Source organism: Elephantulus edwardii, unplaced genomic scaffold (genome assembly GCF_000299155.1).
Source record: "Elephantulus edwardii isolate Elephantulus edwardi_28Jun2011 unplaced genomic scaffold, EleEdw1.0 scaffold00015, whole genome shotgun sequence".
NCBI lineage: Eukaryota > Metazoa > Chordata > Mammalia > Macroscelidea > Macroscelididae > Elephantulus > Elephantulus edwardii.
In genome coordinates this window covers 18,851,100-18,878,163 of record NW_006399765.1, presented here as the reverse complement: position 1 = coordinate 18,878,163, position 27,064 = coordinate 18,851,100, and the positions used below count along the sequence as shown (strand labels likewise).

The 27,064-nt window shown below is 42.6% G+C and overlaps 2 protein-coding genes across 2 annotated transcripts; both read left to right on the top strand.

Moving 5' to 3' along the window:
- The first annotated feature begins 11,362 nt into the window (after positions 1-11,362).
- LOC102860569 (eppin-like) lies at positions 11,363-21,360 on the top strand. Its single transcript, XM_006881734.1, has 5 exons — positions 11,363-11,453; positions 14,075-14,206; positions 15,654-15,824; positions 20,918-21,049; positions 21,350-21,360. Exons 1-5 carry the CDS (start codon positions 11,363-11,365, stop codon positions 21,358-21,360), a joined length of 537 nt encoding a protein of 178 aa, XP_006881796.1.
- Positions 21,361-23,313: 1,953 nt separating this feature from the next.
- Positions 23,314-26,694, top strand: LOC102860163 (eppin-like). The gene is made up of 3 exons (XM_006881733.1): positions 23,314-23,323; positions 24,111-24,278; positions 26,648-26,694. Exons 1-3 carry the CDS (start codon positions 23,314-23,316, stop codon positions 26,692-26,694), a joined length of 225 nt encoding a protein of 74 aa, XP_006881795.1.
- The last annotated feature ends 370 nt before the right edge of the window (positions 26,695-27,064 follow it).

Genomic DNA, 27,064 nt, shown 5'->3' with positions numbered 1-27,064 from the left:
AAACTCTGCTCTGTCCTGTGCCAATCGCACTGTCTCTGACACTCCCATCCCGATTACCCCAGTCATTGAATCAATCCACCTCATAGAGGGCCTTCTCCTCTTCTCCTCCTGCACTGTCCCTCCACCCAACCAAGCATGATGTCCCTCTCCAAGGACTGGTCCCTCCTTACAACATGTCCAAAGTATGTTAGATGGAGCCTCAGAATCCTTGCCTCCAAGGAGCTGCCTGGTTTGACCCTTTCCAGGATGAATCTGTTTGTTTTCCTAGCAGTCCCTGGTACCCTCAGTGCTCTTCTCCAGCACCACAGCTCATAGGCATCAATTCTCTTTCTATCCTCCTTGGCCAATGTATACATTCATTAAATCCCCACCATCTCTTTTGCTTCTGAAGAAGGACCACAGACATGGCCAGAGACAAGAGGTTAATTTTCACAAGGAGGAGACCACATCTACAAAGTATGACTTCAACTAAAAACACTGGAGCCAAATGAAGAAAGTGAAATAAGAGAGGATGAGAGCCAGGGTATGCCCGTGAAGATAAATGCCTGGAAAGAACCAGGAGGCACAAGAACTCTTATTCATAGATTGCAAACCTCCAAAGCCATGGAGAAGGCTTGTGAGTAGAGCTGCTGGATCTGGGATAGGCAGGCAAAAGTGAAACATGGAGAAGTGGTGAATGATAACGTGGGGAACTCAAAGGAGCCTGTGAACCTGAACAAGGACAGCAGCTACTCCGTGTTCTGTGAAACTGGACAGCAGCTGCCTGTATTTCTACGTCCTGCCCCAGGGCTACACCTTGAGCTAGAGAGAGACCAACCCATGGGGTAGGAACCTTCTGACAGGATTGATGGGGAACAGGGTGGTAAAATGTCCTGACTGCTTGTGGGAATTACTTTTGTGAGTGTTCTGGATCCCTACTGTCTCATGATAGTATGGTGGAGTTCAGTTTTTCTCAAAATTTTTTAAAATTTTTTTTATTATTTAAATTTTAATGAAAATTTACAGACTTTAGATTTCCATTCATTCATTGTTACACATTTTCCTCCCTGACCACCCCTCCCCCCAGTTTGCTTTTCTCTTTGAAAGGAGAGGAAAAAAATTCTTTCACTGTTATACAATCCTTCTCTCGCCCCCCCCCCCCACCAGTCCACATTACTATGCAGCTCTTAATCTGGACTCTTGTCATGAAAATAATACCTAATCATATATTTCTTTTATACAGTTATCTCCCTTGTCTGTTTCAATGTAGTATACATAATTTATCCCCTCTTTTCTTAGGTTCCCATCAACCCCGATGTCAGTCCCAATTTACAACAGTGGCACTATGCAGTATTTGTCCTTTTGTGACTGAGCTATTTCACTCAGCATAACGTCCTCCATGGTATTCCATTTTGTGTACTATTTCATGAGTTCCTTGTTTTTCAATGCAGTGTAGTATTCCATTGTGTGACTATACCACAGCTTCTCTATCCATTTGTTTGCTCATGGGTACTTGGGCTATTTTCAACACTTTGCTATTGTGAACAAAGCAGCAATAAACATGGGTGTGCCTATATCTGCTTGGGTGGCGGTTCTGGTTTCTTTAGGGTAAATTCCCAGTAGTGGAATTTCTGGGTCAAATGGTATTTCTATTTCCAGCTTTCTGAGAAAGCGCCACACCGCCTTCCAGAGTGGTTGCACCAAGAGAGAAAACTTTTCTCTTGAGGAAAACGACTCGGTTTTTGGGTGCCATCCAATAATCATCCATCCATCCGATGAAAAGTGGAAAGCGAAAAGGGACAGTCCATGTTGAAAACAGTTTAACATTTCCTAGAAAGCTAAACAGAGTTAACATCACTGAGTTGGTTTGACCCCTCCACTGATTCATGGTAACCCTCCATGAAGTTTCCAAGTCTCGAAATCATTATGGAAAGAAATTGTCTTTTTTTCCCTCCCATAAAGTAACTGGCCTTTTGATTAGTGGTTCTACATGTTACAGGCTACGTCACTCCACCAGGAATCCAAGTTAACATAAACTCCACAGCCCTGTCAATCAGTTCCCACTCACGCTGACCATCCACTGAGTTTTCATTGCTATGTGATGAGACGGCCATATCTTTTTTTTTGCCAAGTGGTTAGTGGATTCAAACTGCCATCCTTTTAGTTAGGAGCCCAACAAGCAAAGTACTAGGAATTCCCCAAATTATTGTAAGATCCAGCAGTTCCACTGTTAGGTATATATCCTAAAGAACTGAAACAAGATGTTTAAACATAAACTTGAACATGAAAATGATCCACCTTAGGAAAAGGTAGAAATAATCCATCAACTGATGAAAGGATAAGCAAAATGTGGTGCATTTATACAAAGGGACATTACCCAGACATAAAAAGAACGAAGTGCTGATGATACAAGCCACGAAACGAGTGAACCTTGACAAGTTTTCTGCCTCTGCAAGGAAGTCAGGCACAAAAAACCACTATTGTTCTATTTGCATGAGGTATCCAGAACCTAAGTCCAAGGAGATAGCACACAGAGCAGTGTTTTATCGTGGGATGGGATTGGGAGAACAGGGAAGGACTGGTTAATGAGCCCAGAGTTCTTTTGAGGTGATGAAATGGGGCACAACGACGTGAATGTACTACACACACCAGAATTGTATATCTTAAAAATGTTTCAAACAGTGAATTTTGTTACGTAAATTTTACTCCCAATTTTTAAATAAACAGTAACAAAAACCCTTATTGGGTCTTCTCTGGTTTGCAGCAGTTATTTGTGAAAATAGAGTACTAGCAATCAAACCTAAGTCTTTTATTATTACTTTTACTAAGATCTAGTAGATTCGTCCGTTTTGCTGAGCCTTCAGTCAACATAGCAATACCAGCAACAGAGAATCATACAGATGTGCTTCTACACAAAATTACTTAAAATGAAAAGCAGAATTTAATTTCTTCTAAGAGAATCAGGACATAAAAAGAAAAATTACTCAGTGACTTCTCTTGCTGGCTATCATTTATATCTGCCCTACATAACATTAATTCTTGAGATTTGTGGCTCTCAGAACTGCCCAGTGAACGCAGAACAGTGGACAGCAGAAAATAATGGACTAGAAAATGCGTTAATCTCATGAACAGAATTTTGTACAACTTTGATGGCACTCCCTTTATTATACACTTGTTATATTACTTTTCAATATGTGCCTACCTATATGTGGCATGTCCATATTCCATGACCTTTGATTTCTTACACACAATAAGCAGACAGTTCACAATGAACCAGCCACACTCCCTGCAGGCTTCATATTTGAGTTACACCCTTACGATGTGATTGGTGAGAATTAGCCGGTGAGGTGGATGAAGGAGGGTCTTCTGAGTAAAAAAAAGTTTCCAATTCAGCATAGTGCCTACTCCTCCTTCCAGAAGAATAGAAACTATTTCAAAGAAAAAGTGTGAAGCAGCATGAATCTGGTACAGTACAAGCAGAAGATGAGGTATGATGGTGTGGATTTGGTGAAGAACAGGGACTTTGAGTTGAGTAGAATACACAACCTATGAGGATAGATTAGTTAGGGGTCGGGGATAGATCCACTTGATTGGGAACCAACAATGAGCAAGATTTGGTGAGAGGCAAGATGTGTAGCAACCAGTGTGAGTGGAGTATTTGGGGCAGCTAATGTTAGTGAGAGACAATGTTGTTTGTGATATGTAATATGTAATATAACCTCCTCCTTCATCTTTTCATTATACCATCAGGAAAATTCTCAGGATCTATGGTGTTAGATTTGTATTCTTTTTGTGACTGCAGTGGTATATAATACAGGCCCCAGAAGTGTTGACAGCTGGTATTTCTCAAGGAATGCCTCGCTGCATGTAGGCAACACAGATGCACGTTGTTGTTGTTGTTGTGTGTCGTTGAGTTGCTTGTGACTCATAGCGACCCTGTGTACAACAGCCCTAAACTCTGCTCTGTCCTGTGCCAATCGCACTGTCTCTGACACATCCATCTGCATAGAGGAGAGGCACAAAAATTATAACAGTGGCTATCTTGAGATGTGGAATGCTTTTGTAATTGTGAAAGTAAATGGATAAGGAAAGTGTGGAGGATTGTGTAGAAAGTTGATGTCAAATAAAGCAGTTGGCATAATGAAAAGGTGGACAGAGAGACTGGGAAAGGACCTGAGAGAGAGGTAGTGAGAAGTAGATTATAAGAGTGAAAATGGAAGTACTCTCACCCTAAATCTTGTTATTGCTATGTGCCCTCGAGTTACGTTTGATTCATAGTGACCCTATGTGCAATGGCGCTGAATCCTGCTCTGTCTTGAGCCATCCTCATTGTCTCCGACACTCCTACCCCCATTATCCCGGTTCTGAATCAATCCATCTCGTCTGGGGTCTTCCACTCTTGACTGTCCCTCCACCCTTCCAAGCATGATGTCCCTGCCTGGGGACTTATCTCTCCTGGCCACATGCCCAAAGTATGTGAGATGGAGCTTCAAAATTTTTTCCTTGAAGGAGCAGCCTGGCTTCACCCTCTCCAAGATGAACCTGTTTGTTTTCTTGACAGTCCATGCTATCTATGTTCAATACTTTCCTCCAGCACTACAACTCAAAAGGCATCAATTCTTCTGTCATCTTTGGTCATTGTTCAGCTCTCTGCTGCATAGCAAACAATTGTGAAGACCCCACAATGAAAGCTGTATTCAGTTGAGTTAAATGCTATTAGCCCTATCATATTTGCTTGAAGCACAGAGGAAGTAGTTGTAGAGATTTCCAGTAATCATGAGTATCAACACCCTCGTCTTCTTCCTAGGCGCACAGAAAAACATTCCCCAGCCTCCTGTACATTTAGGTCTAGTCTTGAGTGTGGGGGCTAGACAATAGGATGTGAAAGAAAGTGACATGTGTCACAAGTATGCTCGTAAACCTTCCCATACAGGGTCTTTGTTGTCTATTTCCTTCTTTCAGTTGAGTAAATAAGAGACTCAAAAGCCAGAGGAAGGTGGACCCACAGGAGGAGCAAGGTTCCCAGAATACTGTGCGGAGGAAGTGTTAACATCTTTACTTGACTGAGACACATTTGAGAAGCAATTTCTTATAGGGGATTTCAGGCACTGGAACTGTTAAGTTGTTTGCTACACCATTTGATCTTACCCGATCAATAACAAAGTAAACAATTACTGGATATGTAAAGAGGAAAGAAGTAAAAAGAAATATCTAAAATAAAGGGGCTTCGAGTTTGGGACTTCGGGACTTCGAGTTTGGTGAAACATTTCACCTGTACTCAAAACTTCTTCGCCCCTTTCTTTCTAATTTTGACTATTGTTTCTGCTTCTTGAAAAACTCTTAAAAGTCAATCATCTTCAAAACAACTATGAGATATCATCTCACCCCAGTCAGAAGAGCAAAATTTAACAAAACAGCAAGCAACAAATGCTGGCAAGGTTGTGGAGAAACTGGAACCCTTATTCACTGTTGGTGGGAATGTAAAATGGTGCAACCACTGTGGAAGGTTGTGTGGTGCTTTCTCAAGAAGTTGCAAACAGAGATATCATTTGACCCAGCAATTCCACTACTGGGAATATATCCCAAAGAGACCATAACTGACATCCAAGCAGATATATGCACACCCATGTTTATCGCAGCTCTGTTCACAATAGCAAGGAGTTGGAAACAACCCAGGTGCCCATCAACAAACGAATGGCTAGAGAAGCTGTGGTATATTCACACAATGGAATACTATGCTGCATTGAAAAACAAGGAACTCATTCAATATTATTCAAAATGGGTGAGCCTAGGGGACATTATGCTGAGTGAAATATCTCAGTCGCAAAAAGAACAAATATTTCATGGTGCCACTGCTGTAAAATGGGACTGATATCAGGGTGAGGGTAAGACTGAGAAAAACTGGATAAATTGTGTATCCACTGAAACAGATGAGGGAGTGAATAATTTAAAAGTGATGCATGATAGGGTATTATGGTTATCACAAGAGTCCACAATTCAGGTTGCATAGTGGAATGTACTTGGGGCGGCGGGAGAGGTGCAGGGGGATTGTGTACCAGGGAGGGAGTCTTTCTTTTACTTTTGAAAGAGAGGAGCAAACTGGGGGGGCGTGGGGAGAGGGCTGGGCGGGGAGAGAAGTGCAGCAATGAATGAATGGAAATCCAAATTCTCTGTAAATGTTCATTAAAATTATTTAAAAAAAGTCAATAATCTAAAAAAATCACTTGTTTAAAATGCATAATTCCCAAATTCATCACTTTTTAAATAATTAAAACAGGATGTAGGTGATCCATTTTATGAAAATTTGCTTATTTCAGGTATGGTTTCGAATTCAGACCTGCTTTGGTTAATTTCAAGATGTTATGCTGACGGGAACTTGTCTTAATGCTGAGATTCTATTAGGAATATTATAGCATTCCAGAGGAGTCCGTTATTTACAATGTAAGTGATTCAGGTGACTGTGCAGTAAAAGCAATCTCAGTATTTTCACTTTTCTTTTTGCCACTCTTAGTATCTTTCATGTTTTTCATCAAAAGCTAAAAAAGAAAATAATATACAGAGAAGAAAAGGATTGGAGTGTAAAATGGTGGGAAACTGAGACTAAAAATTCACTGTCTACTCTACTTACCCTCTCTCAATCCATGTGGCTAATTTCGTGCTACATCAGTGATTCTGAACTTGAAACATTGTCTCTGAGGGGAAGTTTTGAAATGCTTGCAGACTTTTGGTTTTCATAGTCGGTGATGCAGCTAAATGTCTTACAATGCACAAGGCAACCCTCCACAATGAAGAATGGCCTAAAATGACCTGAAATGTTAGAATACTAAGATACCCTACCCTGAACACTTTCTACATTGAAATTAATAAAAGAACACTAATTGGGCACTTTGTGACCTGTACCTGGCATTTTAAATGAATGAGCTCCTTTCATCTTCAAAATATACCCGTGAATTTGCTTCTATTGCTATCTTCATTTTTATTTCTTTTGTTGGAAATAATATCAAATTTAGAGGAAAGTTGTAAGTTTGTGACAAAGCACTATTTTTCCTTGAACCATTTCAGAGAAGGTCTTAAAAATATGGTGCTATTCTGAAATACTAGAGTATATATTTCCCACAAAAGAGGAGTTTTTTTCATTTCCACAGTTCAACCATGGAAATCAGAAAATATGTGATAATCCTAGACTTCACTCAAGTCTTGTTACTTTTCTAATAATGTGTCTAATAGTGAAAGGATCCAGGTTAGAATTATGTTTTATATTTAGTTGTCCTTAAGCCTCTTTCAATCTAGAAGAGCTCTAGTCTTCCTTAACCTTCACACGTTTTACATGCAGAAGAACACTATACCCTAGGATTAAGATAAACTCAAAATAAACTAGGATTTACAAAGGCTGAAATTTATTTTCAAATCAACCTGATCTCTATATAGATTAAACTTTAACACTTGCCACTAGTTAAAACAAATCCCAAAGAAATTATTATCCAGAAAATATGTTCCAAGGACTGGTCTGTGGTCTGTAGGAATAGGCCCAAAGGTGCTCCTGATACTGGAATTATGAAATGTAGACCTCTAAATTACTTATGTTACTAAGCTCAATAAAACAGGAAAAATCATTCATTTCAATTGTTATAAAAAGAGAAAAAAAAATCTGGAATTAAAACATATACTAACTAAAAAAAAAATAATTCATGTATGTCATTTAGAGAAGATTGTTGTTTTATGTCATTGAATCAGAAATGATGCATACCTGACCTTGCAGTGGGGTTTCAGAGACAGTAAATTATATGGGAGGAGGTTCTCATTTTTCTCCCTTTGAATGGCTGGTGAATTTGAACCATGTGTTTTTGAGTTATCAAAACAATTCCTAGGCCACCTGAGCTCCCTAGAGATGTGGATACAAATAAAGAGAGATCACCTGAACTGGAAAATAATGTGTTAGCAGAAAATACACAGACTGAAGCAGGGAGATGGATTATATATATTTACAAACAAGAATGAATGTATCATGAGAAAACATATTATGCACTTAGATGCCCAGAATGAAAAAATTATAGAACAAAGAAAGGGAAATGGCTGGGAATTTTCTAAACTAATGAATGATATCAAGCCATAGTTTCAAGAAACCCTCTGAGCCCAGTGAAAGCCATTCTTAGGCATACCACAATAAAAACATGTCTAGATAAAACATAATTCTTATTTTCTAAAAACCAATACAAAGAGGAAATCTGATAAAGAAAAGCAGCACATTTTCTTCAAAGAGTAACAGTAAAAGTTTTAGCTGACTTCCCTATGGAAACAATGGAAGTCAGAAGACAATGGAACTTTCATCTGTAAATTATAGATTTACATGTCCGGGTGTAGCATAAGCTTCTAGAAAATAACATAGATTGTTGTTGTTGTTATGTGCCGTCGAGTCGTTTGAGACTCATAGCGACCCTATGTACAACAGCCCTAAACCCTGCTCTATCCTGTGCCAATTGCACTGCCTCTGACACACCCATCCCGATTACCCCAGTCACTGAATCAATCCATCTCATAGAGGGTCTTCTCCTCTTGTGCCGTCCCTCCACCCTCCCAAGCATGATGTCCCTCTCCAAGGACCTGTCCCTCCTTGCAACATGCCCAAAGTATGTCAGACGAAGCCCCAGAATCCTTGCCTCCAAGGAGTTGCTTGGTTTAATAACATAGATACTATCTTGAAAATATGGAGTAGGCAAAGACCTCTTAAATGGGAAATCAAAGTGTTAAATATAAGAAAAAAGACCATTAAAGTGAACTATCTTAAAATTAAGAATACACACACAAATGTCAATAATAGAAATATGAAGTATAGAAGGAAGAAAGTATCTCACAGGAAGCTAATTTCCAGCCAAGAACTGGTGGATAGAGGAGGGCAGCTGTGAGGCTAGTCACATGCTTTCACAACTCCCTACTCTGCAATACTTCCCTATCTCCAGCAGAGCCTGATAAAATCCTGAGTCACCTGTCAGGCTTACATTCAGCTATCCAGAGACGACATCATGAAGCAGTTGATTCTTCAGTTGATGATTCTCCCTGCATGGTGGTCCTGCCAGTGTTGAGAAACTGGAAAGGAAGAGCTAATTCCGTGATTGAATTGCCAGGCCAACGTAGGTATTCTGTATGGACTTTAAAATGTGGAGTGGGTGGCAAACAGAAGGGCTTTTCCCAGTCCAAATGCAGAGAACTAAGTCCTGGCACATAGAAAGTATTTACTTTTTTTTCTAAGCCAGGATACTCAAGAAAAAGGGAGTGTTTAATTCTCAAAATGGAGAGACTCCTGGTGCTGCCTTATTACTGTTTTTATATGGATTTGGGGCAATGACAGCCACTTAGGGGTTTTGCCTAAGAGGACAGTTAGCACTGAAGAGCCGAGTCCAGAGCCTGCATGGAGGATGCTTAACTTAAGATATTAGTGCAGATCCTCAGTGAAAAATGCCAAAGATAAACATTAAATTAGAAAAAGGGACACTACTTATTTCATGAACACCCTCATTTTGTTCAGCAAATTGAATAATGTTTTCCATGGAGCTTGGAGAGGAGAAAGAAAATGAATGTCTAATGGAGTGTTTGAGAGCACTAATGTAAAAAAAAAAAGCAAATCAGCAGAAAATGAGAGTGGTGGGTAGATATTGAAACAAAGGTTTATAAAGAAGAACTGATATTTGTTAGGGCCACTTCAGCACCGAGTGAAAGGCGGCAGAGTGTGTGTGTGTGTGTGTGTGTGTGTGTGTGTATGTGTGTTTTCATTTTAGAACCTAGAGCCTCCCATTCTGTAAAATGGGAGAGATTAGGAGATCTCTCACACCTCTTTGCATTGAAAAGAAGTTTCAGGTCTCAAGTTCTTCAGATTTAAATTCTATGAGGTGACTTCTTGGTGGTTGGGTATGTTGGGAAGTGATAGAACTAGATATTGACTCCAGAAACCTAGAAGACTTCTCAGGAAGAAAGGAAGTCCTAGGAGCGGGTCTTGAACCTTGAGAGGAGGTTGACAGATTAGAGGGAAAAAACAACATTCTTTCTAGAGTTATTGTTCATGTACTCTTCAGTTTTACCAGGACCTAGATTGAAACCCTGCTAAAAACCACCCACTGAAGCTCAGTTTGTACTGTCTTCTACAGATTACACTCCGAATGCCAAATTGATCAGTATTGCTGCAATACTTCCTGTGGAAAAATCTGTATGCTTCTTGATTAAAATGGTAAGCTATGAGAAGCACCTTCCCTAGGGAATTTTGTTAGCACAGGCTAAAGACTAGAAGGGAGTTGGTTTTTTGTTTTTGTTTTATTATTATTATTATTATTATGTGAGTGTACCGTCAAATCAGATCTGACTGATACAGGAGGAGATTGTCCCTCCTTCCCCGGCAGAGCATCTGGTGGATTTGAACCGTGTGCCTCTGGGATTGTAGTTGCAGCTCCTTACCACTAGGCCACCAGAGCTCCCCTAAGGGAGTTGTATGCTAACCTAAATTCCCTCTTTCACAAGTTCAGTCCACCAGAGGTTCTATGGGGAAAAGATGGGCAATTTCTTCCTGTGCCTTTAACGGCTTTGGACATTCAACAGAGGATAAGTGCAGTGAGAGAAAGAGGGGAAGAGGGATATGGGGGGAGAAAAAGAGAATGTAGCTTGTGTCAAGGACTATGGATTTAAACAGAACCAGAAGCTCTGCCTCCCTAATCTCAATATCCAACCCAATCTGGAGGAGCCACTTCTTCATTCCTAGTTCAGAGATCTTTATACCACCATTACAAGCCAACACTTATCTTCAGTTGGTTCCTGTTTCTCTCTCCTAATTTTAGTCTCTCTATCCCTTTTCCGTTTGCAAGTTTACTTAGTCAACAACAACATCTGAAAGAAAGAAACATAGAGACCACAGGTAACTCACGCTAAAAGAGGATAAATTAAATAAAATACCAAGAGGTAGAAAAATCCAAAAGAATGGCAAATTATTTAGTAGATACATTGTCAGAGACAAACACGAAGGTTGTGCCAGATAGGAGAATAAATGGAGAATAAGAACAATCTACAACCTCAAAGTTATGAAAATAAGACCCCAGAGGATGCCATTTACATCTCCTAAGGTAGCCTGGGAAATGTGAGATAAACTTTGACCACTTTCCCTGAGAACTCAGCCCAGCGAGCTAAGGATCAGGAATTATCCAATAAGACCTTGTCCCAGAGCTGTGGGCTGTTGGACATCATCCCCTACTCAGGAACTTGGTGTTCTCAGCAGGAGAGGGGGTTGTTGGCGTCTCTCCAGTTCTCATCTCCAAGGCAGTGGCTACAGAAGGAGTAGGCTGGGTCAAAGCAGTTAGACATTCCCACATTCTGGAACCACTAAGGAGGACAGGGCCGCTTCAGAATGGAGTCTTCTGGACTTTTGAGCATCCTTTGGTTATTCCTCTTCCTCCCATCCATCCAGGGATCTACAGTGAGTGACTGGCTCTCCCCCAGTAAGTACTGTATCCTCATAAGAATGAGAACCCTGCACTGCAATCCCAGAGATACGTGGTTCAAATCCACCAGATGCTCTGCTGGAGAAGGAGGGGGCAATCTCCTCCTGTACCAGTCAGATCTGATTTGATGGTGTACGTAAAAATAATACAATAAAAATTAAAAGAAAAAAAAAAAGAAGGAGAACCCTGAAGGGAACTCGGCTGGTTGAAGTGAACAAGGAACAATTCCTTGGATCTGGGTTGTATTCCACCCGTTTAGTTCAGGTCCCATTTTGGAAGATGAAGGGGTCATTGGAATTATTTGTTCCTCTATCCCTATAGTAAGATACCTTCTGTGCTTATAGAAACCCTGACCTGACACAGCCTCTGAAGTGAAGGATCTTTCTTGTGGGAAGAAGGAAGGGTGGGTCACAGAATCTAGTGTTTAAGAGAGAGTCTATATCTTAGCTGTACAGGAATCTGGGAAGCCTAAGAAAGGCCCTTCTCTAGAGGTACCAGCCCCATCAGCCTAGGTATTTTCAAATGCAGTCCAAAAGTATTACACAAAAAGGTGTAACTTCATAGAAGGATTCAAGAGGGGTGGGAGAGGTTGGAAGCAGAAGGATGAGGATGTGCAGGGAGAGGGGGGCGTTAATCATGAGGTTGTACAATGTAATGGGTGGACTGGTGAGGGAAAATGAAAGAATTCGTTCTTGAAAACAATGTATTCAAATTTTGTAAATAAACTAGTAGAAAATGGGGGGGGGGGAAGTACAGACTTCATTACTCAGAGAGAATATGAGAATTAAAATGGAAAAAAAGTACCCCTCAAAAAAAAAAGTGTAACTTCCCTAGGATAAGCAATAATATCTAGAAGTCCCTTTAAACCTAAACCACTAATATTCCATGACCATATCATCATAATAAGTCATTATTTTCATTTACTGAACACTCAGTAAGAATTTAAACGGTATGATCTGAAACAAGTCTTAGTCGATTCCACTATTCAGCACCCACGTGACCACGGGTAAGTTACCGCAACTGCATATGCGGTTCTCGAAGAGTTGGGTTCTCTCCTCACTAATTAACAGAACTTACTTGATGGAGCTGTTGTGAGGATTCAACAAGACAGCGTATTAAAACCGCCTGGATGAATTCTTGGCTTATGGTCACTTCGTAAGTATGAGTTAACATAAGGAAGGTGGCATAGTGAGTAGGGAGTTGCACTGCTAACCTTGAGGGCATGACTCTGGTGGTTCAAATCCACCGGCTGCTCCTTGGTAGAAAGATGGTCAGTCTCCTCCCATGCAGTTTACAGCCTCAGAAACCCGTTGGAAGGTTGGCTATGGGTCAGTTCAGACGAGACGACAGTGAGAGAAAGGTTATTATTATTTGTGCACTAATTATTATTATTATAGCTCAACTTTACTGATTTCTGCTTCATGACTCTATAAAATGGAAACTGTTTATGAATGAAGAAGCCAAGGTTCAGATAGGGTTAAGTGGTGGACCAAGAATCAGAATTTAAACACCTAGGGAACTCTGGTGGCCTAGTGGCAAGAAGCTGTACTGCAATCGCAGAGGTATGCAGTTCAAATCCACCAGATGCTCTGTTGGAGAAGGAGGGACAATCTCCTCCTGTACCTGTCAGATCCGATTTGACGGAATAATAATAATAATAATAATAATAATAATAATAATAATAATTTAAACACCTGGCAATCTGACTTCAGGATGAATGCTCTTCACCGCGGCACAGTAGCGCCACCCAGGGGAACTCCCATGTACTGACTCTAACAAGGTTAAATGGCCAGGTAAGCTTGGACCAGTGGGTCTCACTGAGGATGGGTTTTGGCCCCCAAATAAGATTCACAGTGTCCAGAGACATCGTTGGTTGTCTCTAGTGGAGGACTGCTACTAGCATCTAACGGGAAGAGGCTTGAGACACTAGTAAACATTCTACAATGCACACGATCATCTTCCACCATGAAGAATAAGTTGACTCAAATGTCAACAGTGCTGCAGTTGTAAACCACACTTCGTGAGGGTGGGTTAGGACTAGAGATAGAGAGCAAAATGTAAAAGGAGAGTCAGAGAGGAAAGTACCACAGATTGTTGTTGTTACGTGCCATATCTGACTCTGCGGCAGGTTTTCAGGGGTCATAAGAGAAGGAGATGGTCCATCTTTCTCCTTCCAGGCAACTGGTAAATTCGAACTGCTTGCCTTTGTGTTGGCAGCACAGCTCTTTACTCATGTGGCCACCAGAACTCCCACCACAGGTTTGTTATTCTTGCTGTGAACCACAGAGCTGGAATCGGCCCACAGCTGACCTCCCCCTCCCTGGCAGGTTTTCAAGAGGCAGTTAATCACATGGGAGGACGTTGCCCATCCTTCTCCTGTGGGGCAGCTGGTGGCCTCGAACTGTGTGCTTTCAGGATTGCAGTGCAGCTTCTTGCCGCTAGGCCACCAGAGCTCCCTAGGTAGTGCTAGGAAATACATGAGGTCAGCCTGAGAGAAAGGACTTCTGGGAAATGGCAAAAGTCACACGAACTTCCCTGAACCCCCAGCACTGCTCTGAGATGAAGAAGAAGAGGCATGGGGCCTTCATAACTCAAGGGGGTTTGCCTGCATTTTCCAGAGAGATGTCCCCGAATCAGAGAGCAATGTGAATTCCAAGAAAGGGATCATTGTACGAAGGACAGACACTGTGCGGACAAGAAGAAATGTTGCCTCTTTAGCTGCGGAAAAAAATGTTTAGACCTCCGACAAGGTAATATTCAGAGTCTTGGACTAACCAGCCCTTGACCCTCGTCTTCTACCCATCATCCTCTGGTTCTCTGGGCCCTGATTTCTGCACAAAATTGCCAGACTTGGGAGACTTTAGATTCAGATTCATTACTGCATCGATATGATATGTGACACGAGGTAAGTCCTCCTCCCAGCTGGGCCTCAGTGACCCCAGCTGAATGACAGATGCTCAGTGATAATTCAGTTCAGCTCAAGATCAGTTTTCTTCTGCCCTCAGCCTTGCATAAAATCCTAGACTGTGTAAAAACTGTTAGGAATTAAAATTCAAAGATGACATAAGATAAAACTCACAAATTTAAGAGCTAAGACAGAATATGTAACCAAATGACATGTGTATATACAAGATGCCAGCACTGCAGAAAAACCTGGGGCCCATTTGGGCCCTCATGAGGGCGAGGGGTGAAGAATGGAGTCAGGAGAGATATCACAGAGGAGTCTGAGACAGAATCCAAGGGAAGAGAAAGCATGTTGTTAAGAAGCACCCTTTGTGTGCAGAGGAGATAGTGGTTGGAAGGCAGGGAGGTGTGAAATAGTATGGTATGTTGAATATTGCTGGAGCTTAAAGAGGAACAGTGGTCAGAGAGGTGCCTGGGATCATGGAGGACCTTCCGGATCATGGGCAGGACCTTGCCTGGAGTCAGTGAGGTCTAATCTGTGGAATTCCATGACTAGCTTTGCTTTCATAGCCATCAGACTTTTCGTTCTGGTGGGCAGCATGAAAGCCAGATTGGGGGAGACAAGACTAGAGTTGAGAGCATTAATTCAACCATCTAAACAACCCAGGCATGAGAGACTTGAATGAAACAGAGTGGCAGAGAGGTGAGCCCTCAGGAGGTAAAAATGAGCAGGAATTTGTTGTTTAGCTGTGAGGATTTACTCATGAACTCATAGTGTAGGCAAGATCCAAATTAATGGCAACATAAAGTCTAAAGTGACAAATTTACCATGAAAAATGTTATGTGTTCGATTAGCGTCCTGAGGAGGGAAGGTCATTGGCCACCTGAAAACCTAGCTCCTGCCCTGTCTAAACTTCCCCTTTATCTATTAGGCCATATTCCCTCCCCCGACACAGTTTGGGGTACAGCATGATTGCATTATAGCTTATAAATTTCACGTCACTTCCATACTCTATTCATTTAGAACATATATACAGACAGTTACTCTCTGCCTGGCTCTGGGTTAACATCCAGACACAGTCACGGAGCTTACAGCTCAGGGAACTATGAGGATGGCCTCATTGGCCCCTCAGGACAGCCCTGGAGGACGAACATGTCAGAGCTGCTAGGCTTGTAACGAGGGAGGGGATGCCTGTTCTCATCTCATCTGTAGTTGATTGCATCAGGCGCAAAGACCCGCTGGTTTTTCCCAGGCAGCACCATTGAGTATTCAACTCTGGGCTCTCCCTGCAGACATATGCCAATTGCCAAAAGAAACTGGCGTCTGCATGGCTTATTTTCGACGCTGGTGGTATGATAAGGAAAATAACACCTGCTCCATGTTCATCTATGGTGGCTGCCAGGGGAACAGCAACAACTTCCAATCCAAAACCCTCTGCCAGAACTTCTGCCAAAAAAGGGTAAGTCCCAGGAACCCCAGTCTCCCGTCCTGACCGGGAGCATGCTGAGAGCGTGGAGTGCTGAGTGATCCATTTCTGTATGGCTAGGACCGAGGCTGACCTGGCCCCGACGTCAGAGGACCAGACTACACCTTGCAGAGCAGTTACCAGGGAACTGAGGCCAGGGAGGAAGATAGTCATTAATTAAAAATGGCCACTAAAAGGGGAGGTAAGAGGTGCAAAGAGGATGAGGCAGAAATGGCAAAATCTCAGAGACCAATTCTGAAGGTCATGTCAGCCTAGATGGAGCGTAATTGACCAACCCATCTTTCCAGGCCACTGATTTACTCATCATAACACCTCACCAGCAACCCGTTCTCATTTGTTTTTCCTTTAGGAGTTTTATAACCCTCAAGGGGTCCCAGGGTGATGCTGTTAACACTCTTTGTTAACTGAAAGTTTGGAAATTTCAGTCTCTCTGTACCCCTCACCCCATCCCAAGCCACCTTGGAAAAAGACCTGGTGACCTAATTCCTACCTATGCTGTTTGTACTTCCAGCAACACTTTGGGGGCTATCAGGAAGAAATAAATATGCGGTTTTATGTATCTATGAAAACCCAGTTGCTGCTGAGTCAACAACAACTCCTGGCGACCCTGTATGCATCACAGCAGACGTGTTTTCCAGAGTTCTCAGGGGTAGATTCTTTCAGAGAATCATCAAGTTTGGTGGGTTAGATGTTGGACTGCTAACTAAATGGTCAGCAGTTCAAACTCACCTGCAGCCCCACCAAGAAAGATGGGGTAATCTAGATCCCACTAAGACTCATAGTGTCAGAAACTGCGGGGCACTTCTATGCCGTCCAAGAGGAACTACACTTTTGAGTTGAAACTAAGTTGATTACAGCAAGGTTTTTGTTTGCTTTTTTTTGTACTTTTATATGCATGTATAAATATATATGAATATTTATATTTACATACACACACACACACACACACACACACACACAATAACATATATTGGGGGATATCTATATATAATCTCCCCCAAAGCAAATCCACTTTTCCTCTTCTCTTGTGAAAAGATGTACAAGCATAATTTCAAAGACAAACTGGGTCCAAGCTGTTTAATTTGTTCTGTCCTGTGTTCTCAACTAGGCTTACCTTTCGGAAAGGATAAGGATGCATTGGAATGACCAAGGATTTGGTTGAAGACTCAAGTCTCTATCTGTGCATCTGACTGATGTTTGGAGTTGGCTTCCACCATTCTACTCTGTTTTCCAAGGTCCAGCTCTTCAAAAAAACTGAACTTGACATCTACCTCCCTGTTCTCCAGCTCAGCCTCTTTTCAGACACAGTACCTTCCCTTGAGACCCCTTCTCTACACCTCATCCCTTTACTTCCAACTTTTTATGCACTTATTTATCCCTGTGTCACTCCCTGTTTTACCCAATAAAGTGCCACACTCAGTCTCATGCTTCTGAGGTTAACTAACTCATGTCTGTCCAACATACAACAACTTTTCAAAGAATAGCAGCAGGTCTTCCGGCGACACCTTTGCAGGGAGTGAGGACAAACAAGACCGTAAGGGCTCTTGGTATATTGTCACTCTACTATGTAATTAAAAATTGTAAAACCTTTAGAACAAGGGCCCATGGGCCTGCTCTTAGTGTAGATCATCCAGAAGCCAACTCTGGGACAAGAGCATGGATGCAAATAGTTTATCTGGAAATACACCTATGAAACCTGTGAGAGGGAGTGGGTTACATGGTACAGGGAGAAAGAGAGTCGATAGTGTGTTGGTTACCACTGTATGAAACTGGGCTCCTTCCAACTGGAGACCTTCTAAGGGACCACATGAAACATGCTTCTGCATTCCTCTTTTCTGTCTCTAATGATGAGAAAGTTAAAGCATGTGTATGTGTGTGTGTGTGTGTGTGTGTGTGTGTATTCACCGCTTCTCACGTCTCCACTGGAAATCTAGGGCATTAAATCCCTCACTCTTCCAAACTGCCCATGGACAAACAGAGAAATCTCCCAATGAGCTAAAGAAAATCCACACTAGAGAAGATTCTGCCACTTAAGCTGGATACCATCGCTGTGTCCTGGCAGTGTCTCCTGCAGCTGCCTTAAGTGTATCTGAGTGGGGCATCCAGTGTCCATGGCCATCTACCTCTGTGTCGTCCAGATTTCACTGGTCTGCACAATGAGTCCACTCATTAACTGAGGGTTTGAGACACAAGTTGGGAGGCTCAGTAGACCAGCCATCAGGTCCCACTGCCATAGCTTGTTCTGAAGTCATCACTGACATTTATTAACATCTTCCTGCATCATCTATTCTAAATCATATCCAATGACAAAAGCTCCCTCCCCATTAGTTCCAATCTGTTCTGCTCTCAAAGGGCCCTTGCCTTGACAGACACTATATGAAGACTTGGTAATCAATCTGGTTCCTCCTCTACATAACACTCCTGGTGATGCGTTCACTGGCCAATGAGACAAATAAAAGGGGTGGTTTAGGGAGAAAAGAGGCGGGGGAAGACAGAAGGAAAGTAAAGGAGATGGAGACAGAAACTTGGGCAGAAGGAAATTTGTAGACAAAGAAAGAGTGAGATGCAGAGGAAAGTCAAGCAGTGGTGAAAACAGAGCAAAGATAAAGGGAAGAAATAGAGGGAGGAAAAATTGGCAGAAAAAGAAATATACCAGGTAAAGTAAAAGGAAGCTCTCCTGCCTGGCTCTAATCCCAAAGGCACACAGTTCAAATCCACCAGCTGCTCCATGGAAGAAGGATGGACAATCTCCTCCTGTGTGATTAACTGCCTCTTAAAACTCACTGGGGGTTTCCTACTGCCAAAGGGGCCCTTTAGAGTAGTGAGAGAAGATCTTCACCCTGAAACCCACAGTGTCCCTTTTCAGCAGGAAGTAGCTAAGAGAATACGCCATCCCCTTTTCCTTATGACTCAGGGTGAAGTCTCTCTCAGGGAGGAGTGATAGGGAATGGCAAAGAGGACACACTGACAAAGGAGATTAATCAGAACTGGCTTTGACAAGCACTGTGGCAATTGGACAATTAAAACAGACATTCGGGGGGGGGGAAGAAGAACGAACTGGGGAGGAGGGTAGAGAAAACAGTGCAACAATTAAATGAATGAGAACCCAAAATCTCTGTAAATGTTCATTAAAACTAATAAAATTTAATAATAATTAAAAAAAAAACAAACCAACTCACTGGGGGGTCAGCTGTGGGTCAGTTCTGACTCGACCATATACAATACAACACACATAGAGTAAAAATAGAATAGAGGAAACTCCAAAATGCCCCCAGAAGTGCAAGGAACCTTAAGTGTTCCCATCTACTAAAAGTCTCAAAAAGCCCCCTCAAAACTTATTTCCACTTGCTGGTTGATCAAATAACTAGCTCAGCCCAGGGCTGGTGAGGAACCACCCTATCACCGCTCCCCAGGACCCGTGGGTGGCAGGCAGCCTCCCAGGAGGCCTCAGGACTTGGTGTTCTCTAGCAGAGGGAGATTAGCTGGCTTGTCTCCAGGGATTCTGGCTCCCGGGCTGCGGAGTTGGGCCCAGGCAGCCAGAACAGCCAGTCGGTCATTCCGGCACCGTCCGGCCACTTGAAAGCTCACTGCTGCTGAGTGAGAACCGAATCCTAGCCAGCCCTCCATTGTGTTTCTGAAGCTGTAAATAATTCGTCCAAGAGACTGTCCTTGCCTCTCCTGAGGAACCACTGGTGGGTGTGAATTGTCAGAGAGGCGTGTGGCCTGTGGGTTAACACAGTAACTCCTTGGGGTCACCACCTCCTAAAATGGAACTCTCTGGACTTCTCCTGATTCTAGTATCGTTCATCTTCCTGCAAAGCCTCCAGGAGCCTGGGCTGGGTGAGATATTCAGAACCAGTAAGTACTGGGAATCAGTCATTTCTCTGGAGGAAAGGAACTTGACTGAGACAATCAAAAACAATTCCCTAAAGCAGGAAATGCCCCTACCTCCAGCTCAACACGGGATCCTGGGTGGGAGGGAAGAGGTCCACTTGGAGTCATACTTTCCATATTCTCCCCCTTAGTAAGATGCTCTCAATGAACACATCCACCCAGGACTGTGTCAGTAAAAAAAATTAAAAAAAAAAAAGGACTGTGTCAGTGGAACTCACGCAGAGTCTTAAGGAGAGAGGGTTCCTCCTGGAAGGGCCTGCGCTTGGCACTCACAGAACAACCCAAGCAAACAGCGAAAACTAAAGACTTACCCCACATAAAGAAAGACAAAGGCTTCTCCCCTACCACCACCCTCAGCAACTTCCAAATCTTCCCATTGTGGGTCCTGAAAATTGCCCCACCTCCATGCCCACAGGGTAGTCCGACCTTCTGGATAGTTCTTTGGAATGCTGGGATAGAAAAACTCAAAACTAGCAGTTATGTGATCATTAGTGTTCAGGAATGGCTGAAAAGATGAGATTAGGAACTGCACTAGCTCAGCAGTCGTGTGCCTTTGGGCAAGTTCCCGGACTCTCTGTATGTTTCAAATTCCTCGTTTACAAAATGTGAGTGTTGATAGAGCTTTTGCTCAGAGCTGTAATACCTTTAAAGGGAAGAAGGCCAGGCACAGTAGTAAATGCTTCATCAATATTCGTCATTTTATGCCCCAGATAAAAAGACAATGGATTTGCAAGTTTAGTGACATCAAGCCTCTAAACAAACCCATGAGGCAGATGAGACAATCAAGGTTCAGAAAGGGCATGTGAGTCATAGGTGGTACACAGAATTCAAAAGTACACCAGCTGACTCCAATAATGTAAATCTCAATCATGGTGTGCTATAGGATCCCTAGGTGACTGTCCAAAGGTGGCAAGGCCCTAAAGCAGAGTGACACTCTACCTGGACCCTGGGGATGGTAAGGGTATTTTGGGGGGTGGGGGGACTATTTAATGATTAAATGGTGATTTGTTATGTGACTGGAGATGTAGACAAGACTGTGAACATCGTGATCCCTTGAAATCATCACCCTCTGAGGAGAGGACAGAGGAAATGAACACAAGCTTCCCCAATTCCACAATGGTCCCCAAGACCTGGGAAGACAAGTCCCTAAGGGAATCTATCTTCTTCCTTCTTTAGAAAAATGTCCCAGAATCAGAACAATGTGTGACGCTGAAGAAACAGATCTTTGTTCCAAAAGCCAACAATGCCCAAAAGACCAGAAATGTTGCAAGTTCAGCTGCGGGAAGAAATGTCTAGATGTCACACAAGGTAACACACAGAGGTGCTAATGACCTGATACTCCTTTCCAGAAGCCCATTTTCTGCCCTCTTCAGACCCTTTCGAGTCATTGGGTGGGGTTGATGTCTGACTGAGAGCAGGCACAAGGGCCACTGATACAAACGCAGACACTTCAGGTTTGGGGCGGCCCAGGTTGGGTTTCCTTCCTGCCTCTAGGACAGGACGTAACAGGAGCAATCCCACTCTCCTTTCTGAATCTTGATTTCTTCATTCCTAAGTGTGGCTAGCAGACTATGTGGTCTTTCAGCTTCTTTTCTGTACTTCTTGCAGATGTCAAGTAGCCACTAAGTCTTACTAACTGCCAAGCTTGTGTGAGAAGATATGGTAACTAGAAGAGACAGGTATACAATTTGTGCTTTCTGGATTCCCCCCCCCCCCGCAAGGGTTTCTCTAAGTCCTGTCTCTCTTTGGTATTTTCTGTACATATCACTGGACTCTAAAGACTATGAAGGCCTATTCCAATATTTATTCATTCAGCAAGTAATTATTGATGTTCCTGGAGATCATGAGATTCACTTGCACAGTAAATCTAGTAGAAAAGTCCAGAAAGATTTTTCCAGAAATAGCCAAAATTTAAAACAACTATGAGATATTATTTCACCCCAATAAGAACAGCAAAATTTAACAGAACAGCAAACATAAAATGCTGGTGAGGTTGCGGAGAAACTGGAACCCTTATTCTCTGTTGGTGGAAGTGTAAAATGGTGCAACCACTATGGAAGGCTGTATGACATATTCTCAAGAAGTTGCAAATAGAAATAACATTTGACCTAGCAATTCCACTACTGGGGATATACCCAAAGAGACTGTAACTGACATCCAAGCAGATATATGCACACTCATGTTTATTAAGGCTTTGTCCACAATAGCAACGAGTTGGAAACAACCTAAATGCTCATCAACAAAGGAATGGATAGAGAAGCTCTGGTATATTTAGACAACAAAATATTATACTGCATTAAAAAACAAGGAACTCATGAAATATTATACAAAATGGGTGAACCTGGAGGACATTATTCTGAGTGAAGTATCTCAGTCACAAAAGGATAAATATTGCATAGGGCCACTGTTGTAAAACAGGACTGACATTGGGGTTGAGGGAAGACAGAGAAGGAGGGGATGAATGATGTATACTGCATTGAAACAGATGAGGGAAAGAACTGATTAAAAGAGATATATGATTGGGTATTATTGTCATGACAGGAGTCCAGAATGAAGGCTGCACAGTGGAGTGGACTTGGGGGAAGGGATTACATAGCAATGAAAGAGTTTTTCTTTACTTTTCAAGGAGAAGAGTGAATGGGGGGCGGGCAGGGAGAAAAGTGCAACAATGAATGAATAGAAACCTTAAGTCTCTGTAAACTTTCCTTAAAATGATTTTTTTTAAAAAAAAAAGAAATAGCCAAAATTTAAGATCTGAAAGATGGGGAGTTGGCAGGTAAGACTGGAGCACAGTGTGTATGTACAAAAGCCAGGTGAGGAGAAGCAACATGGCAAAGTCTAGAGAGGCCAGGGTGTGAGCAGGAATAAGGTAAGAGATGAGAGAGGGAGTTTCACTTCATAAAAATGAAACTAACCTAGAGTCGTCGGTATCCAACAAGTCAAGTTGAAGACTTCGGTCTTGACATTAAAAGGAATTCTGTCTGTATCCAAATCCCATAACTATGTGACCTTGAGCAAATTCCTTAACTTCTCTGAGTCTTAATCTTCAAAATGAGGACAATCATAGAGTCTACCAAGTGAAGATTATATATTAACCTGTGTCAAGTACTAAAAACAATGCTTGGTACTTTAATAAAAGCTATAATGCTGTGCTTCGGGCTCTGAACTTCTGAAAAACTATGCACCTTATAGTTCTATACATAAATAGGGGTTGGAAAAATGCCTTCTGGAAAAACTGGATTTTTCACTATGAATGCTACTGGTGCTATTTACTCTATGCCTGACTATTTGCTAGGAACTGCTGTACCAAAAATATCTAATACAATTTCTTCTCTCAAAAATCTCACATTTTTATGGGGAAACCAGAAACTATGAACATTTAGTTACAGAAATAATAAACAGATGTGTATGGTGACAAGCAGCTTTAAAAAAAGCCAATAACAATGAAAAGATTAAGAATGGAAACAGGAAAGACATCGCAGAAAACTGGTGTCTAGGAAGGGTTTGAAGAAAGAATAAGAGTGAACCTTGTTAACAAGAGAGGGATGGGTATTTCAGGCATGTGCATGAGTATGGAAGCGTGTAAGAGAAAAGAAGTTCTTAGATCATGAAGTTCAAAAAAAGTGGATGTTGGGGGAAGTGATGAGAAATTATATAATAAAAAAAATAAAAAGAAAACAACAACAAAAAGAAGTTAGGGAGAAGGAAGAGAGAGATTCTGAGGTCCTTTCAGGGTCGTGTAGAATTTATCTTGATCAACAATTCTGGAAACCAGAGTCGGGTAGGTTGGCACGGTCTTAAAGATGAGTTGGTAGCCTTTCTTCGCAGCTCTGGTTAGCCACAATGACTCTTGAATTAAGAAAGTGACAGGAGGGAAGCTGAGAAGGGTTCCTCAAGAGACAAAGCCACAGAGTGGTAGGAAGCTGCACTGCAATCCCAGAGGTGCTTGGTTCGAATCCACCAGATGCTCTGCTGGAGAAGGAGGAACAATCTCCTCCTGTACCAGTCAGACCTGATTTGACGGTACACACACAAAATAATAATAATAATAAAATATTTTTAAAAAGAGGCAAAGACAGCTAGATTCAGTGGTTCAGCGGTGAGGGAGGAAGAGCAAATAAAGCAATGTTATACCTTCTCCTTTGCCTTGTTAGGCAAACAGGGTGGAATTTTGTATTCTCATTTTTTAAAACGAGGATACTTAGGACCGGGGAGAGAAAGCGAGCATTTGATTAAAAGTTAGATAAAACTGGGAGCAGAGCCTTGAGCCCTTGGTGGAGATGAGAGCAATGGCCAGAGGAAGGAGAAGCTCACCATTCTTGAAAGAAGCAGACACTCAAACAGCGCTTGATCTGTGGTCTCCCTACAGACATATGCAGCATGCCCAAGGACAAAGGCCTCTGCTTGGCCTACCTCCCACGGTGGTGGTATAATAAGACTATTGCAAAGTGCCAGGCATTCATCTATGGTGGTTGTCTTGGGAACAATAACAACTTCCAAACGGAATCTGTCTGCATGGCCAGCTGCTACAAAAGAAGTGAGTCCACGGGGCCCCGGTGTCCCACCTTCCCTCTCCAGGGCCACACTGTATGGTCTGGGTCTAAGGTCTATATGGTCTACCATTCTGAGGTAGCTACAATCTGGGTAGACCTGCCATGACAGAACCGGTCCCAATCAAAGAATGAGAATGTACCGTGCAGAGAGGGAGACAATTTTTTTTAAAAGAAAAGAATAAGGGGGTAGTGGCCAAAGGGAAGCTCGCAAGTATAAAGTGAGTGGAGGGTGCAAAGGGAGGAAGTAGAGGTGGGGTTATGTCCAAGGCCAAGTCAGGGGGACACATAGTGACCCAGCTCAACACTGGACCCCATTAACCACTCGATCATCTACGTCTATGCTTCTCCCTACTTCCCATTGTCTAATCTCTCTCTCCCTCTCTCTCTCCTTTTAAGGCCATTTACAGCCATGCAGCAACATAGTTTATTGGACAATCCAAGATATTTTGAAACTGTGTTATGAGTGACAGTTTACAGAGCAAATTTATTTTCCAACAATAATTCATGCACGCTTTGTTTCCTCACAGCGGCAGCAATTCCCTCAATACAGCCACAGTCTCCACTTCTTCCGTGTTTATGGTTTCCATTCTCCCTGTCCTTTCCTGCCTTCTGAGCTGTTTCCCTGGGCAAATACTTCCCTGTCCGTCTCATAAGGTTGATTGTACTAAAGAGCATATAGTCCCTTGGAATTCTTTGTCACTTTGGAGACCTGTCTACTGTTGGTGTGAAAGCTGGTTGACCCAGGAAGGTAAATTCAGTTCCAGGCCTGAAGAGTAACATCTGAGTACATCTGAGTAACATTAGTATATATCTAAGAGTGCAAAGGAGTGCCACTCGTCATTACATTGAGGCAAGAAGCAGAAATCGGGACTCTGCTAAACAAATAAAAATGTATGTAAGTGTTATTTTCCATCAAGTAACTTGTGACTCCAGAACTCTTAATCGTGCTTATGCAATACCTATGCTTGGACCAGGAAGCAGTTGTCAGAACAAAACAAGGAAACACTGCACGGTTCAAAATCAGAAAAGGTGTACGTCAGGGATGCAGCTTATCTCCATACCTTTTCAATCGACATGCGGGACAGAACATTCAGGAAGCTGGACTTTATGAGGTGGAATGTAGCATCAGGATTGGAGGAAGACTCATCAACAACCTGTGCTATGCAGATGACACAACTTTGCTTGCTGAAACTGAGGAGGACCTGAAGCATTTGCTGCAGAAGGTCAAGGGCGGTAGTCTTCAATATGGATTAAAGCTCAACATGAAGAAAACAAAGATACTCACGACTGGGCCAATTGGCAGCATCATGATAAACAGAGAAGAGATTGAGATTGTTAACAGCTTGAGTTTGCTTGGCTCCACACAATACTCTTGGCACTAGCAGCCAGGAAATAAATCAAAAGACAAATTGCATTGGGAAAGTCTGTTGTCAGGGACCTCTCCAGAGTACTGAGAAGCAATGATGTCAATCCAGGGACTAAGGTGCACCTGATCCAAGCCATGGTCTTTGCAGCTACTTACTATGCAACAGAGAGCTGGACAAAGATTAAGGATGATAGAAGAGATCAATGCCTTTGAGTTGTGGTGCTAGAGAAGAATATTAAGCATACCATGGACTGCCAAGAGAGCCAACAGATCTGTCCTGGAGAAGGCAAAACCAGGCTGCTCCTTGGAGGCAAGGATTTTGAAGCTCCGTCTCACATACTTTGGGCACATGGCCAGAAGGGACCACTTCTGTTTGCCCTTCATTTGTAAGGATGTAGCTATGAACCTACCACCCTGCTTCCTTCCCTCCATTACTTGTAAGATTTTTTTTTTTATTTTTGTGTGTGTGTACCGTCAAATCAGATCTGACTGGTACAGGAGGAGATTGCCCCTCCTTCCCCGGCAGAGCATCTGGTGGATTCGAACCGTGCACCTCTGGGATTGTAGTTGCAGCTTCTTGCCACTAGGCCACCAGAGCTCCCCTTACTTGTAAGATTTGTTTCCTAAATGGGGCAGATACTACAATGAACTGTGGCATCTTACTCCTTTCTCTCCTTCCATCTCACAGATAAAATATTATCCTCCTGGCTGGGCTAAAGAGAAATGGAAATGACCTCAAGAACACGGCTTGTCAGCCAACACTCACTCCATACATTACCAACCGGGGTGCCGCATTGACGTCCACTGGCCAGCCCTCAACCGCCAGGACCTCAGACCTTGAGCACCAAACTGACCACCAGGATTTGCTTTCTTCTCTTCCTCCAGCTCAGTTTCTTTTCAAGTATAATGTCCTTTGCCTTTTGATTTCCTAAGAGGGGGTGCAATCCTATCTCTTCAACCTCTGCAGTCTCATTTCTCCCTCTGAAGCACCCAACGTGCTTAGTAAAGTGCTCTGTGAGGCCTTCTATCTCTGAGGCTCAAGAGCTCACTTCCGGTCTCTACCTGCAGTTAGACGCAGAACAAGAGGTCACTGGAGCGTCTGATGACAACAACAAAAGTGAGTAAGGAGTCGTAAAATCTGGAAATTTGTAAGTCTCATGATGATATTACCTTAATAAAAATGGCCTATGACTTAAAAGCATGCCTGTGGCAGATCAAGTTTTATGTGGTCTAAAGCTTATGGTATACAAGTTGCCATACAGCAGTCACTTGTGGTTGCTGTGAGGCTGAACACTGTGACACTGATGTGTCAAATGCGTTAATGGCTAGTTACTCAACGCGGACAGAGAGTGGGGTGGAGCTCCCCCGATTAAAACAAGCTTGGAAGCAGGAGTGGCATCCACT

What these genes read in the sequence shown, in the direction of transcription:
- LOC102860163 (XM_006881733.1), top strand. An exon ending in GGCCAGCTGCTACAAAAGAA is followed by an intron (nt 24,279 to 26,647) that starts GTGAGTCCACGG and finishes CTCCCTCTGAAG; the next exon opens with CACCCAACGTGCTTAGTAAA.
- LOC102860569 (XM_006881734.1), top strand. Translation starts at nt 11,363, where the DNA reads ATGGAGTCTTCTGGACTTTTGAGCATCCTTTGGTTATTCCTCTTCCTC. An exon ending in GAGTGACTGGCTCTCCCCCA is followed by an intron (nt 11,454 to 14,074) that starts GTAAGTACTGTA and finishes TGCATTTTCCAG; the next exon opens with AGAGATGTCCCCGAATCAGA. An exon ending in CTTCTGCCAAAAAAGGGTAA is followed by an intron (nt 15,825 to 20,917) that starts GTCCCAGGAACC and finishes TTCCTTCTTTAG; the next exon opens with AAAAATGTCCCAGAATCAGA.